At 39.8% G+C, this 14,862-nt stretch overlaps 1 protein-coding gene and 1 pseudogene across 2 annotated transcripts in view; one reads left to right on the top strand and one right to left on the bottom strand.

The window, feature by feature from the left end:
• The window catches only part of LOC311252177 (E3 ubiquitin-protein ligase TRIM21-like), a 71,135-nt pseudogene that overhangs the window by 47,171 nt on the left and 9,102 nt on the right, over nucleotides 1–14,862 (top strand). The window lies entirely within an intron of this gene.
• The window catches only part of LOC311252176 (F-box only protein 15-like), a 37,938-nt gene continuing 26,630 nt past the window's right edge, over nucleotides 3,555–14,862 (bottom strand). Inside the window, exons 10-16 of the mRNA XM_084345100.1 lie at nucleotides 7,420–7,482; nucleotides 7,060–7,179; nucleotides 6,796–6,870; nucleotides 6,615–6,710; nucleotides 5,291–5,401; nucleotides 4,918–5,001; nucleotides 3,555–3,827 (exon numbers count right to left, since the gene is read on the bottom strand). Of these exons, the coding sequence (XP_084201226.1) occupies nucleotides 3,750–3,827; nucleotides 4,918–5,001; nucleotides 5,291–5,401; nucleotides 6,615–6,710; nucleotides 6,796–6,870; nucleotides 7,060–7,179; nucleotides 7,420–7,482 (627 nt within the window). The 3' untranslated portion in view covers nucleotides 3,555–3,749. The remainder of the gene's footprint in view (nucleotides 3,828–4,917; nucleotides 5,002–5,290; nucleotides 5,402–6,614; nucleotides 6,711–6,795; nucleotides 6,871–7,059; nucleotides 7,180–7,419; nucleotides 7,483–14,862) is intronic.

The raw sequence follows: 14,862 nt of genomic DNA, 5'->3' as shown, positions 1-14,862 counted from the left end.
AGAGGAGAGAAGAGGAAATGAGAGGAGAGGAGAGGAAACAAGAGGAGAGGAGAAGAGAGGAGAGGAGAGGAAACAAGAGGAGAGGAGAGGAGAGGAGAGGAGAAGAGAGGAGAGGAGAGGAAACAAGAGGAGAGGAGAGGAGAGAGGTTACTCCAGGTAACAATACCATCTACTGTAGGAAGGACGGGGGAGGAACTGAGAGGAAGATATGAAGAGGAGGAAGAAACCAGAGGAGGAGGGACGAAGGAGAAAGTGAAAACAGACTCCCTCCTGACAAGTTTCCATCTGATACAATCCTGATTAAACATTGTGACTTGTTTTATGTTGAAGGTCATGATGACGACATCTTTATGTAGACAACTATTTTTAAAGATAACACATCTTTAGAGTTTGCAGAAAGCTACGCTGTAGCTAGCATTAGCAACGTTTACATTAGTAGCTCACGTTAGCAATGTTAGCATTTAGTGTGAACACTTATTGGCTGAATGTCAGAAACACCTTTGAAGCAATGTAGGAAACATTAACCTCTGACCTTAAATCCTAAAGTCCACTTACTGGCTTCAGCCTCACATCACTGCCTTCCTTAAGGCTTCTTTTGCTCAAACTCCCGTCTGAGGCCCATGAGGTGCAATTAAACCCTGATACATTTAATGATGAGTTTAGTGAAGTGAAGCCATTAGTTTTACTTCTACTTACTATTTAACAGAACCAATTACAACTCAAACTCTACTTTTGTTTTCATTTTAATCAGTCCTTTCATTTTTCTCTTTGTGTAAAATATTTAATTATTTTTCCTGTTTCATTATCAGTCCATAGTTCCCTTAATAACAATATCATAAAAACTCTTTACAGCAAATAAAGTTACAACGTGTTTAACATGGGCGAACCCTGAATAAAAAACATTTCAGGACTGAGGCAAATAAAATAAATCAGGCAAATCAAAACAAAAACAACATGTAATATATGGTCACATGTGAGACGAGACGCCTGTTGAACAGATATGATGAAACAAAAAAGGACAGAAAGGAATTCAGTGGAGTCATTAAGCAAAGCGCCGTGTTGACTTTAGACTAAAAATAACTGAAGGGGACGAACCGACTGGCTGTCTGGGTGTGTGTGTGTTTATGCCCATAAATGTGTGTGTGTGTGTGTGTGTGTGTGTGTGTGTGTGTGTGTGTGTGTGTGTGTGTGCTGGTTTCTCGGCAGACACTCGCTGTGTTTAAAGAGTATAAATATCCTGACGAACGGCGACGACGATGATAAACAACGACACACTTCAGCTGCTCACGTGACGGAACACTTTCATCCATCAGCCTGCTGGACCTGCTGGATATCTGCAGTCTGCTCAGGCCAACGTTCTCATATTGTTATACACATTTCAGCCTCCAGAGGACGCTATCAGGACCCCATAGTGTGAGTGGGCATCCAGTCCTACCTGTTCAGCTAGAGACACTTTCATCAAGTCACCAAACGATTGGACAGTTCCTTTGTCTGACAATGAAAACAGTCACAGAAGAATAATTATTATGTATCCTGCTGTTTCTGTTATTGTAAAGGAAGTTTCATGAACAGGGACTTCACTTCCTGTCGGCAGGTTTACTCTAAAACTCACCTGATTCTCACGTAAACTTTCCCTGGAAGCAGAAGGTTAACTGGTTGGTGGTGAAGGGCGGATGAAGCCTGGTGGAGTTTTGGGGCTTTCTGCATGTTTGTGCTGGAAAATGATTCAAACACAGCGACATTTGCTGGTGACTGAAAGTTAAAGCAGCCCTTCAAGACTGAAGCTGAAGCGCCACTCTGAATATAAGACTTTTAGTTTTACGTGTGAGCAAGAAGTCTAAGAAGCTGTGTGTTAATATCACACCTGGAGTAAGTGGTGGTTTTGTGTGTCTTTGTGGTGTTTTGTGTTTCTGTGGTGGTTTTGTTTATAAAACCAACTTAAGGAAACTCACAAACTGGGTCCAGTGGAGCTTTATAGATGCTGAATGTTGAACTTTAGGTACTTGAGTTTTTATTCCTGTAATAAGAGGACAGTTTGAATTTATCTGGAGGAGGACGGGAAGTGAGTCCTGGCATTTATCAGAGTTTCACCACTTCACCTGTGACACAGACGGAGAGCCAGACGGCTGCAGCAGAGCTGCCCTTCATCATTTCTCCTATTTAGACAGCTGGAACGGTGATAAAACCATTTTAAACAGCAGGCTGCAGACGTTCACACAGGAACATCAGGTTCAGTGTGTCGAGACAGTGACCGAGCGACATCCTCTGTTAGGTTTCATCACAGTGTGCAGATCAGTGATGCTCAAAGTGTGGTCCGGGGACAATCAGAGGCCGGGAGTGGAGATGAAGGGGTCCACAGGAAACAGCAGAATAAGGTTGTTTCTTTTGTTATTTATCTTTTTGTTTGTTATTGAATTTTACTTTAATTTAGAATATTAAAGAATATATCTTTCTGTGGTTGGAGAACAGTGCAAGATAAAAAAGACAAGCAATTTTTTAAAACTTTTTATATAGTATGACACTTGATGTCCCAAACTAAAGGTGACAAAAATACACAATAAAAACATCCTTACAGTTTTCAACCGGTGCCAGTACGAAAAAAAAATATTCATATATAAATGCAACAGCAACAAGATTCAGTGCAAAGACTCAAGGAAAATAAATCAAGTCTGATCCACAAGATTAAACCACTTCTACACTTATAAAATCAAAAGTTAATGAGTATCATAACAATTTGGTCCAATATATTAGATCTATGCAGGTGTGTTAAATTGAAAGCGTATTGTTTGTTAATGACAATATTGATTTTTTTCTTCTTTTCCTAATGATATGATGATTAGACACACATACACAGCACAACTTCAACTTCCTGAGGATTATTGTGGAAAAATGGCAGCAGACATCGAGACGGAAAGTTACAGCAGTAAATGTTTGGACATAAACTATGGAAGCCCACCCCTGCCAAAAACCTTTCATGAACTAAGAAGAAAAAAAAGAAACAAGGGAATTGCAGAAATACAAATCTTATAGATATCTAATTACTATGATTTCGCACTTAATAATAATAATAATAATAATAATAATGATACCACATTTGATTCTAAGCAACTTTCACACACTCAATTTTCATACAGAAAATGGCTAGAAACACTTTTTTCACAAACCGTTGCAAACCCATTTTAAACCCTGTTGTACTCTAAAGTTTACCTTTTAGTAACATTTTCCAATAATTTGTAATAGATATAAGAAAAACTTGACTTCTGTATAAAATCCTATAAACCTAATTTTATATTTTCTTTCGCTTTTTTTTGGCAGTAATAGGCTTCCATACATAAAAGCCCATAAAAACACTGGTCAATTGGTTTTGACAATCATTTTCCACGATTTTGTTCCTTGAGGCCACAGTGTGAACGGAGACATAGCTTAGTGTTATTGTTTTACATGTTATGTAGCTTGTGACGTGAGTGTTTGGTGAAATGTCCATAAACTAAACATTTTTCAGGTGTTTTCTGTCGAAGTTGAAGAAAAACTTGAATATTTTGGGAAAGATAATCATATAGCAAGCAGTTTTATTTCTGCGCATTCAAGAAAAAAATTCATTCAACCAAAATATCAGCGTGTTCCTTCACAGTAGAAGCACAGGTTGAGTTACAAAAGCACTGAGGATACATGGTGCATGTTACAGGGGTCATTTGGGCACTGCTGATTGGCCGTTGCCAGGCAGAGAAGGTGCATGGTCACATATGTGTTCAGGCATTGGTGGTGGTGGGCTCGCCTTTCCTGCCGATCTGACAGTACAGAATCATGGCGAAGACCATGCCGAAAATCTGCAGAGAGAGGAAACACATCAGAGAAGTAAACACGAGAGACGAACATTATACTCCATACTAAAATGATGGAGGTTATGTTTTCACCCGTGTCTCATTTGTTGGTTGGTTTTTCAGCAGGATTAATCAAAAACTACTGAACAAATCTCATTGAAACATGGATGGAGGAATGGTCTCAGCTCAGAATAGACCCCATTAACTTTTGGTGTGAATCTGGACAAAGGATGGATCCAGGAAGTTTTTCTTAGCCGCTGCAAGAAATGGTATCGTTCAACATTTTCTCAGAGCTGCATGGATACTGATGAAAGAAACTCAGCAGATTTAGGCGGCTGGTATCTATGAGTCAGTCCAATTTGATATAGATCCATTTAAAAATCCAGATATAGCAGATAAAAATACATTTTTGGATTAGACTTTAGGCTTGGATTATACATTTGCAGAAAATTCAGCGATTCAGATGTCACGCATATGTTACGTACGTAAAAATATTTAAAAATGGCTGAAAAATAACCTGATTATATTGTTGAATTGTTTACATTAAAGGGAAGGAAATTGATGCGCAACATTTTTCAGGCGTCAGGAGTTTATCCACCCTTGTTTTCCCCCCCCAGCCTTTATTTGGTCGCGGTGACCACATCCATGACCACTAGACATGACATGAGACAATGTTGTATATCATCGATTCAGCTGTTGATCTGAGCCCTTCTGACTTTTTATTTGGAAAACTTCCCCAGACTCGTGATCAGGCCCCCTTTAACTTAAAACATAGAATTTCAAACTGAACATAAAATGTTTTACTATTTTTTTTTTTTGAATTTCAGGTATTTACCATATATATTGGTTGCCTCTTAGAAATCTTCTGAAGTATATTTTACTGTTAATAAAATTGCTTGACTGTTAATGTCTCTTTAGATGGCTGAGATCCTCTGAAATATGTTGTCATATTAATTGCTAAATAAAACTTTGTGGAGCATTTTGTTGGCTGTGGCTCCAGGATACATTTAATCTTTAGCATGGTCGTTTTCTCCTGGGAAATGAAATTGTATGCTTTTGCATATGTGTGTGTGTGTGTGTGTGTGTGTGTGCTGACCAGCAGGACGGCGATGGCAAATGCGATCCCAATCACCACCTCCATGTTTTTCTCCAACAGACTGACGATTCGGCTGGAACAGGGCTGCAGGATGAGACAGTGATGTCATCATACATAATCATACTGTACATCAGATGGTTTTATGTTTCAGCCAATATCCAACAATTGACATTTTTCACGGTCATTCCAACTGATGTGCTGAAAACCTTCATATACATATTTTTTAATTGTAGCTAAAATGAGATCAAATGTTAAGCAATAGATTATCTCGCCCTTTAATATTCACAGAAATGTTTTGACACCAGTCACTGCCCGGAAAGTGAAACATCAAATTTAAAGCTGATTGACTTTTCATAGACAATGTTAAACTCACCATGCTGTAAACACCACTGCCATTGCATTCTGTGTCTGTTGCATTGCAGCGGCAGGAGGCTGGAACTGGTTGCCAATCTGAAGGTCCATTCACAAGACCACAGCACTTCAGCTGAAAAGGAGATTTTTTGAAATCATTCCCACAAATTGTTGATTTGTAACCTCAAATAACGAATCACTGATAGAAATGAATCATCACTGTGCTTAATATTTTCATTTCTACCAGTACAACACTAATGTGACCAGTTTTTAAAACGAAAAAAAAAAAAGAAAGTATATTGAGCAACAAACTATGATTTGGTTGAAATTGTCTATTAAAGTTTGTCTCTGACAGAAACTGTGTGCGTGTCTGTTAATGTACTTGTGTCTTTGTGAGGACTGTAGAGTTTGTAAGCAGTGGCAGGTGATTTGTTTTTTTGGGTGGACGCTACAAGTTTCCACATCACATTTGTGTTTACAGCCAAGTTGTCAGGAAAAATGTTTAGTAGTTTGTTTCTACAAACCACCGATACGTTCACATTTGTATGTCACAGCCTACGTACCATACTGCCATTTCCAAAAAGCATGCCAAATACAGTATCTTGTGATTTTCATATCAGGAGGCAGAGAGGACGGTGGTGAAGTTACAGGCAGGAATACTTGCAATGTCTGTACTGGAGACCTATTTTAAAGGTATATTTTAAAGGAAGCCTTGGACAGTTTCCTGTCATGTTGATTCTGATGTTTTAAAAAAGGAGGCAGGGAAATCAGTGTAAAACACTGGCAACACTGCATGCAGTTAGCCAGGACTACTTGTTAAACTACACCATTAAAAAAGACCAGGTGTAAACTCTTCCTCTGTTTTGATATTCGGTCACCGCTCTTTGCTGCCACCTGCTGTGATATTCAGCCACATGTAGTTTTGAGTCAATGTGGAAGAAAGTCACAACTCACTAACTTTTTTTCCAATATGGCAAGTCTTTCCTCAATCAATTCAAGGGTCTTAGGACACAGGACGTAGTTCACTGTACAGATTGTAAAGCCCACTGAGGCGAAGTGATTGTGACTGTGGGCTCTACAAATAAAATTGATTTAATTCAATTTTAGACAACTTCAGATTTTCATTGCAGATTATACATTTTACTCACTAACAATATCATGTTTAGGCTGCTCATTAAAAAAAATATAGGCTGTAAACTAGTTTCTTAAAGTCTTCAATGAAGGTCTATGAGATCATCTTGAAGTGAAGACAGGAGGCAGCGCCCTCTATTGACCAGCACCACTGTTTTAGACTTGATTGACAGTCCTCACTTCTACGTGTGTGTGTGTGTGTGTGTGTGTGTTACCTCTTTCTGCAGTGTCTCCAGGTCTTCCTTCACATTAGGTGGTTGATCTGACAGCGGGGTGAATTTTTCCAGACGCTCCTTCACCCAGTCCTTCACCTGCACAAAATAAACTCACAGTGAACCTTCCGAATGAGCTGATGTGACCACAGGTGCCTGAAGATGGCGTCACTTCCTGTTTTACCTCCTTCTCCTTCACAGCTCCCAGGATTCCCGCTGCCAGCAGGAGGATGAAGATGATGAGGAGGCTGATGAAGAACTGAGGCAAGAGAGAAATAAAGACGGGCTGATTTTCTAATCACTTAATTATGTGAAGAAGACAATTATCTGTCATCTGTTTTTCCTCCAAAAAAAGAAAACAATCTCTCACTTCCTATGAAATAAAAATGAATGAATTCAGAGAATATCCAATCAAATCTTGTAGGAAGAATAATGTGATGATTCCCACCAGCAGCAGCATGCAGCGGTTCTCTCTGATGGCTCCACAGCAGCCCAGGAAGCCGAGCACCATGATAATCACTCCGATGGCGATCATCAAGTCGATACCCGGAAGAGATTCTTCAGTGATCTAAAGACAGGAGGAGGTGGGAGACGGTGAATCAGTATTTTACACAGATGACAACTCAAACATATGGCATTAATGACATTTGGACTGTGTAAAGTTCAGAAAGTTGGATTCTTGACACTGATGCTAATGTTAATTCTGTTATTACAAAGAGCTGTTTGGAAAAGCTCAGGTTTAGGTGAAGAAAATCTTGACACACATTTTCATATTTATCTGCATCAGATAATAAACTGTCAGTCTCACCACGTTTCCATCCTTGCTGACTTTCAGGTAGATGGAGACACCCAGGATGATGCAACCACTAATCTGTAGGAAGAGAAAGAGATGAAATTTAAGTACAAAATGTGCAACAAGCGTTACTTCAGTTTATTGGTGAGATCTTGGCGACATCTGGTGGAGAAAACCTGCAACAATGCCAAAACTTCACGCAAGATATCTCAAAATCTGACAAGTAGATTGTTGTGAAATTTACAGAGTAGATTTGTGATCCCTCAGGGATAAATGCTATTTATTTTTCGCAGGCCTATGACCTTTCTTCTAGCGTCACCGTCAGGACAAAAAAATACACTTCCTTCATCTTAAGAATGGGGCTGCAACTAAGTATTATCCAACAGTCCAGACAAGCTGCTCTGTTAGCATTAACCAGCTGGTGAGCTCTGGAGGAGACATCTGTGGGCGGAGCTTCTGGAGGAATAAACAGCCAGAGTCGAGGAGAGCACAGAGTTTGTTTTTAAACTTTTGGGATTCACAGAGTACAGCTTTTGCACACCTTGTGATCGACAGGTGTGTAGGAAAAGACAGAGGGCCGACAATAATCAGGAAAAAAACTCTCAAACACTATCAACTTCACTTGCAATTAAGTTAAATGACAACAACCTTTCAGTGCTCAGACCTTCATCAGGTTATCTTGACTAAACTTTTAGGATTAAATCAGGGATTCATCCTCACGCTCACTTCTCAACCTGTCTGCAGTAGCAAGCCGTGGAGGTGCTGAAATCCACTGTAATGTACTGTAACTCGCTTATTTGACTGCTGAATGGAGGAAAATGTACTTTACTTCATGAATGAACAGAGAAGAGATTGTAAAAAGAAAAGACACTGGAAAATAACAGAAAGAACCAGACTTTCTGGTGAGTGCTGACTTCGGTCAGAGACTGAACACAAACATACCCTCTGAGCCTGTTGTTGCTCGCTAACTTGTTCTTATTCAGTTTTCTGCCTGTTTGGGGGAAATAAACCAGCGGTCAAACTCATGCGAATAACATGAAGGGAAATTCACTATAATTTATGTGTGAACACAGATAGCTTCTTAGCCTTACTGTAGCTTGCTTGGTAGTTTCTGCCTTGGTGGGCTTGTTTAACTAACTAGCCTTGCTTCAGCTCCACTCAAGCTCCACCTCTTTGCCCACTTTTTATTTCCTGGGGGTTGAGTCAGGTACTGCCAAGATGGTGAACGTGGTAAACACTGTCACTGCTCAACATTAGCTTTGTCTTTGTGAGTATGTTAGCATGCTGATGTTAGTATTAAGCACACTGTGCCTCAGCACGGCCCTTACAGAGCTGTTGGAAGTCTTCAAGATATTATTTGAAGACAACAGATTAAGTGAACACAATTGTATCTGTCAGACTGCCATAAACAAGCTACAGAGCTTCTCTTGTCATTTAATATTATGTAACTGACTGAGACATTTCCTTTATCAGTTCATGAATTTGTTGAACAATAAAAAGAACTCGACAGGACGGAGATCAAACTGGACCAAAGCCAAAAGAAGGCAGCTTATCCTCAGTCAGGATCAGGACTCTCTCAGGTCGGTCTACACAGAGATGCTCCTACATTTAGGATTGATGACTGGCATGTATTATTCAGGACTCATACAATTAGCCGACACAAACAAGCTACTGTGAGTAATTATCTGCCATCAATATTTCATAATCAGAGCTGTCAGCACGCAGCAGACAGAAGACAGAAACCAGGCGGAGGACACATCACATGGGAGGGCTAATTACAGGATGTTGAGGAGATGAAGAAGAAACAGAAACACTCTGCTCCGGCCTGATCTCACAGGGAGTTTCTATTTATTCAAATCAAAATTAAAAGCTGTATTTCTTTCTCTGTGTTGAAAGTGTTTGCTTTCTGTATAGTGTCATTGGGTTATGTGAAAGAAGCTTCAAGTAAAATGTGTTTGTTAATCCAAAAAACATTTATGTTTTCTTTAAGTTTGCAGTTTATAAAGTCTCTAAACATTTACTTTAGGTCCCTCTTTCATTCAATTTAAATGTATTTCATTAAGTTACTTCATCATTGTATGTTCATTATATTATAGAACTCAATAAAATAACATTAGGAATTTAAAACTGCAAGCAGTGATGAACGAGCCTTTGTACCACCGCGCATGTCGGGCTGAGAGGGAGCCGCAGTCAGACTTTGTTTGACAAGGCTTACTTCCTGTTGCCAGTAGGTGGCGCAATCACTATACTTGCTAATTGGCATGCATGAAAACTCAAGTTTTTAAATATTTTATTCACAAAGTTGTTAAGATCACCCTGAGAAAATTTAAAGGCAAATTTGGCAAAAAAGGCAATTCTGTAGGACTAGTTAATTTAAGTACAGTACATACAAAAACCAAAAATGAGCATTAAATTCAAAATGGTCGACTTCCTTTAGGTCAGTTTAGATCATGGCCACAAGAGACCTTTTTGTAGGTGTCACTGAGATACATCTGTACGAAATTCCAAACATGTAGGTGAAAGCAGTCCCAGGGGCTGCGTTTTCGGGGGCACTAGTGAGCCATTTTCCCAAGCTCATGGCCAAAATCACTAAAATACGTAGATTTCCACTGCGTTTTAATTTTGTGTGAACATTTACAGTACATTTAGCCCCTCAAAGAAGCTATTTATTTGGGAATAGAAGAGAAGAATCATAAACATGTACATAATCATAAGTATTTGTCCTAAATTTAAATTTCATTTCATTTCATTTCATGTCAATATGTTCCATTTGCAATGTTCATCACATTTGTGCTGAATTATTTTAGACTATAAATAAAGACTAAATTTAGACACATAAGAAAAAAAAGATGGATCATTCACTCGACTTGTGAATGAACGGAAACAGACATGACAAACTAAAGAGGGACATGACCTCTGTGCTTACAGAGGTAGCACACACCACACCCTCAGCCTATTTATACTGCGCTCTGATTCAGGAAGGCTGAATAAATACAAAGAGCACGTTGAGCATTTAACTGATCTTTCTCAGTCACACCTACAGAAACACACACCTGACCAGTGAAACCAGTGCAACCACAGTCCATGTTTGGTCAGAAACATCACCAGAGTGTGAAAAATCAATGCGTTAATGCTGTTAAGCTGCACTATGTTGAACTTAACCTCAATACTCTTTGACCATTGACCAAATAATTTTTTTATCCACTTAACACAGCTATTATCAAACCACCAGCTGAATCTGCAGCTGCCCTCAGCTTTATGGACCTTTGTAGAGTTTTAGCCCATTGTTCATCTGTTCCGCCACAACTTTACTGTTTTGGTTTACTCTCAGCTCTCTCAGCAAACGGCAGAGAGACGCAGTTAGAGACTGGCTGGTGAACACAGTCAAACATCAAAGGTGCAATATGTAAGAATTAGCCATCTTTTGTTGTTTCATACTCAAAACAAATAGGGGGCAGTATATCACCAGAGTAACAGCTAACTGTTGCCAACTGTAGGTGCTGTTAGCAAGTAAGTTCAGTTAGCCGTGTAGCTAGCGGTCTGGACTGGGAGCTCAGGGAGTAGTCTTGGTGTTTACACTGCTAACATAGGAGCTTTGGAGCAGGATGGGCCATGGCTGGTTAGAATGCTAACCTCAGTAAATATCTCTGCAACACCATATATAAACGTCATACTGTCAAAACTGTTATTTCTTCGATTTTTGTTTATGTTTTCAACTACAATTCTTACATTTAACAGCTAGAGAGCCAGATATATCCGGACCTCCAAATTCCCCAGATCCCAATCTGATCGAGCATCTGTAAGACGTGCTGGAGCAGGTCTGATCCATGGAGGCCCCACCCCCCAACATACAGGACCCAGAGGATCCACTATAAAACGCCCTGGTGCCAGACACAACAGGACCCCCTCAGAGGTCTTAAGTCCATGTCTTGACATGGACTTTGACTACTTCTCTGCAGTAACTCTTTTGGAAAAGGAAAAAGAGCAGCAGCACTGAAGTTCAGATTGTTTGCACAACAAACACAAAGGCAGGCAGCCTGCTGGTGGTAACACTGCCTGAGGTAAAAACCTTTATCAGTCTGCTCACACTGGGTTTGTTTTTGAGACGTCTGCCCTCATACAATAAAGAGTTTAAAGATAACAAAAACTCAAACTGCTCCAGCTGTTCAGGATCACTGTGGTTTCAAAACCGAATGAAAAGAAGCCCTCTTACTCTGCTTTTTCTGTCCCTCTGGTTTCTTTTTCATCTTTCTGTTTCTTTGGTTGCTTTGTTTACATTTCTTTCACCTTTTTCCTCAATTCTTCTTGCTGTCATTTACTTTTGGATTTGTCACTCATCTATCAACATGTTGCCACCCATAATAAAGTTGTAGAAAAGTGATGGGGATAAACGGGAAACCTTTTAAATCCTGGACATGTGGACTGCTAAGTGGAGGACAGATTTCCTGCTTTTCTACTGTGACCTGCTTTATCTCTTGAAAAAACACACCCACACAAAGGTGTTTCCCTTCCCTTGCCAACAGTGACAAGCAGGCTGTGCTAAAACACAAACGTTCAATGGAAAGCCTCTGCAGAGTTGTGTTTTTTGTTATCACCAACACATCTGATGGAAAAAAGTGGGGGCGGTGCACAACGTGACAACCCAACTAGACCAGGTGCCATGCTATGCCCTGATGAAGCCGCTAAACCCATTTATTTCCATTTTGGGTTTTTTTTTTGTTTTTTTTCATTTTTGCAAAACAGTGTGCCTTGGAATTCTTAAAGTTATGACTTATTGATCACAAAGCACAAGTCTAACCTCTGTTTTCTGGTTTCATGAAATGACCTTGGATCCTAAGAGCTACTTTTCTTTGATGCCTGCATTTGTGAAGCAGCACTCCTGAGCCAGTTTGGCATTTGCTCTTTTTTACAGAGTTTCATTATCTCGTAACATCAACACACACAAAGAACCTGCGGAACGACATAGCATTCACTGATCTGAGTGGGTCTGAAATATAAAACACATCCTCTGTGCTTGCAGCAGCATGTCAGCTCTCACAGACTGAACCCAGATAAAAGGAAATCATTACAAACCAGGATAACAAGTGATCAGGATTACAGTTTATCGAAATTCCATGCCTGTGTAAATCACATCCTCGTTCATTTACTTACTAGCCTTTATGTCCCTGCTGGGTTCCTGTACACATATCAATGCAATGTTGAAATCACTGAGTCAAGTATTTCTCCCTCTTGGGTAACAATAAACACTGTGAAAATAAAAAATAACATTTACAAGGTCAATTAATTGAACTGTTGCTTATTCTCTCAGTTAAACCGGAGGTGGAGGCGGTTCATTCCTCAGTAGTGACTAACAGGCAGCGGGGGAAACAGTGGTAATGAGTCACTGTGTAACTGAGATACGAGTGGATCTGCAGGTTTAAGTGTAAATCCAGCAGACGAGACGGTGTCATTACACAATAGCCACACACACAAGATTGTGGTAGTGACACAACTAATAACTGGCTGGTGTGTACAGTCACGAGACCACTGAGCCGATCAAAGACGCACAACAGGGTTTTCGCCCCATTTGAGATCTATTCAGCTCAACGGGGATTACGTTCAGACAGACACTGTACAAGTGATAACTGACAGTTCTCTTCTTCAGTTTAACTTCAATATGAACATATGAACCTGAGTGGAACACATGATGATTCTGGAAAAACATGGCAACTGTTCTGTAAACTATGTTTATCTTGTACTCCTCTCAAAGTGGACAAAAAAACAACCAACACCTACTAAAATCTGGCTTTTGTCTTCAGTAGGAGAGAGTACAATCAGCATTCAATTCCAGGTCAAATGACTCTGCGGCAGTCCTGGGTGTCCAGCGCCAATCAACTGTCATGAATTTGCCACCCAGGTGGACACATTCATTTTCGCTCTTATTCTGGTGTGATGCTATGATAGGTGTTGAAATTAAAGACGTTGACAAATGTTTCAAATCTAATATCCAGTTCTTTTCTAATTTGTTTCTGAAATTTAACTACCACAAAATACTGTAAGCTCTCTTGTACTGCGACTTAAACCAATACCTTTATCTAGCTTATTAAGTAACTGACCATCTGTGGTTTGCTGTGGAGCTAAATTGTGTTTTCTTTCTGTTTGGATCATCTCTTTCCTCGGCAAGAATGGTCCCTAAATGCAGTATCTATTATTCATGGAGTATATGTGCACTCTGCTAAAAGGCATTAATGTACAGAGGCAGAGCCACACATTACTGCTTATTTCTTTTTCATCGGAAGCCATAAAAGCACAGCTGTCTGACAAGATGTACAAAGTTTCTCTGTTACAAGTTCAGCCACAGAACAACTGCAAACTAATGTTAAGACAAAACAATGTAGACAAAATAAGTGAAGAGAAAATTCATGATATTTTTCACATTGTCCCTCAGACTTCATAATGGTTGCATTGTTCAGCATCACTTCGCAACTGAGAGCTAGAGCAGAGCCACAAGTTACATACTACAATAACAGGCTTTACAGTAAATAAGCCAACCCCACCCTCAGCATCATCATCATTAGGTAAACACATCATGTCCACCATGACCACTGAGTGGTTAGAATCAAGTTAACATTGATTTAGCATCATTTCTGGGAACATGATAGGAGGACTGAAATAACCTCAGCGGGCAGCCAGAGGTTATTTTAAACAAAAACACAGAGCTAAAAGGTGGACTTTGACTTGTTTAGATTCTTTATGACATGGTAGAAAACAGGAAGGATCTGATGCAGGAGATCTGGAGAATATTTTGAAGCCTGGAAGCCTACAAGAGTACATTTACTCAAATACTGTATTTATGTACAGATTTGAGGTAGTTGTGCTGTGTTAGAGTATTTTCTATTACTATTTCACTACATCTTTTCACTTTGCTACATTTATCTGAAAGCTTTAGTTGTGGTTACTATACAAATTACGTATAGGGTGTGTGTGTGGGGGGGTTAATGCTATTCGGGGTCGAGGTGAAGTGTGAACAAGTGAGTCTTGAGTCTTGGCAAGTGACTCTGCTGTCCTGACATTGGTCGGGAGTTCGTGCCACCACCACTGAGGTGCCAGAACAGAGAAGAGTCGCGACTTTGCTGGGCGGTCTTTGTTTACTTTTGTCTGCCATGTTTCAGCGTCATATGACGTCAACTCGGTAACTCATGCACCCAACTTTTTTGTTTTCTTGCCTTCAGAAGGCATTCAGGTCAATTTTCCCAGTCAGAAAAACATTTTTCTGATTAACCTTTTAAATTATTATCTGCGAGGCACTTCTTAGGAAGCATACTGAGGACTTCAGTGTAGCTTAGCACCAAAACTGCGAATAATACACTTTCCAAGAAACTCCAAAGTTGTCTGACTAATAACCTTTTAAGAAGTTGTAGGTAGCTCCATCGCTTACTTCTGATTTCGCTGCCTCCTCTCGTCATACCAAAATTCCAC

This window comes from Pagrus pagrus (assembly GCF_965226575.1).
Source record: "Pagrus pagrus genome assembly, chromosome: 23".
Lineage (NCBI taxonomy): Eukaryota > Metazoa > Chordata > Actinopteri > Spariformes > Sparidae > Pagrus > Pagrus pagrus.
The sequence above is the reverse complement of the archived record's forward strand: the minus strand, read 5'-3'. Positions and strand labels throughout refer to the sequence as shown.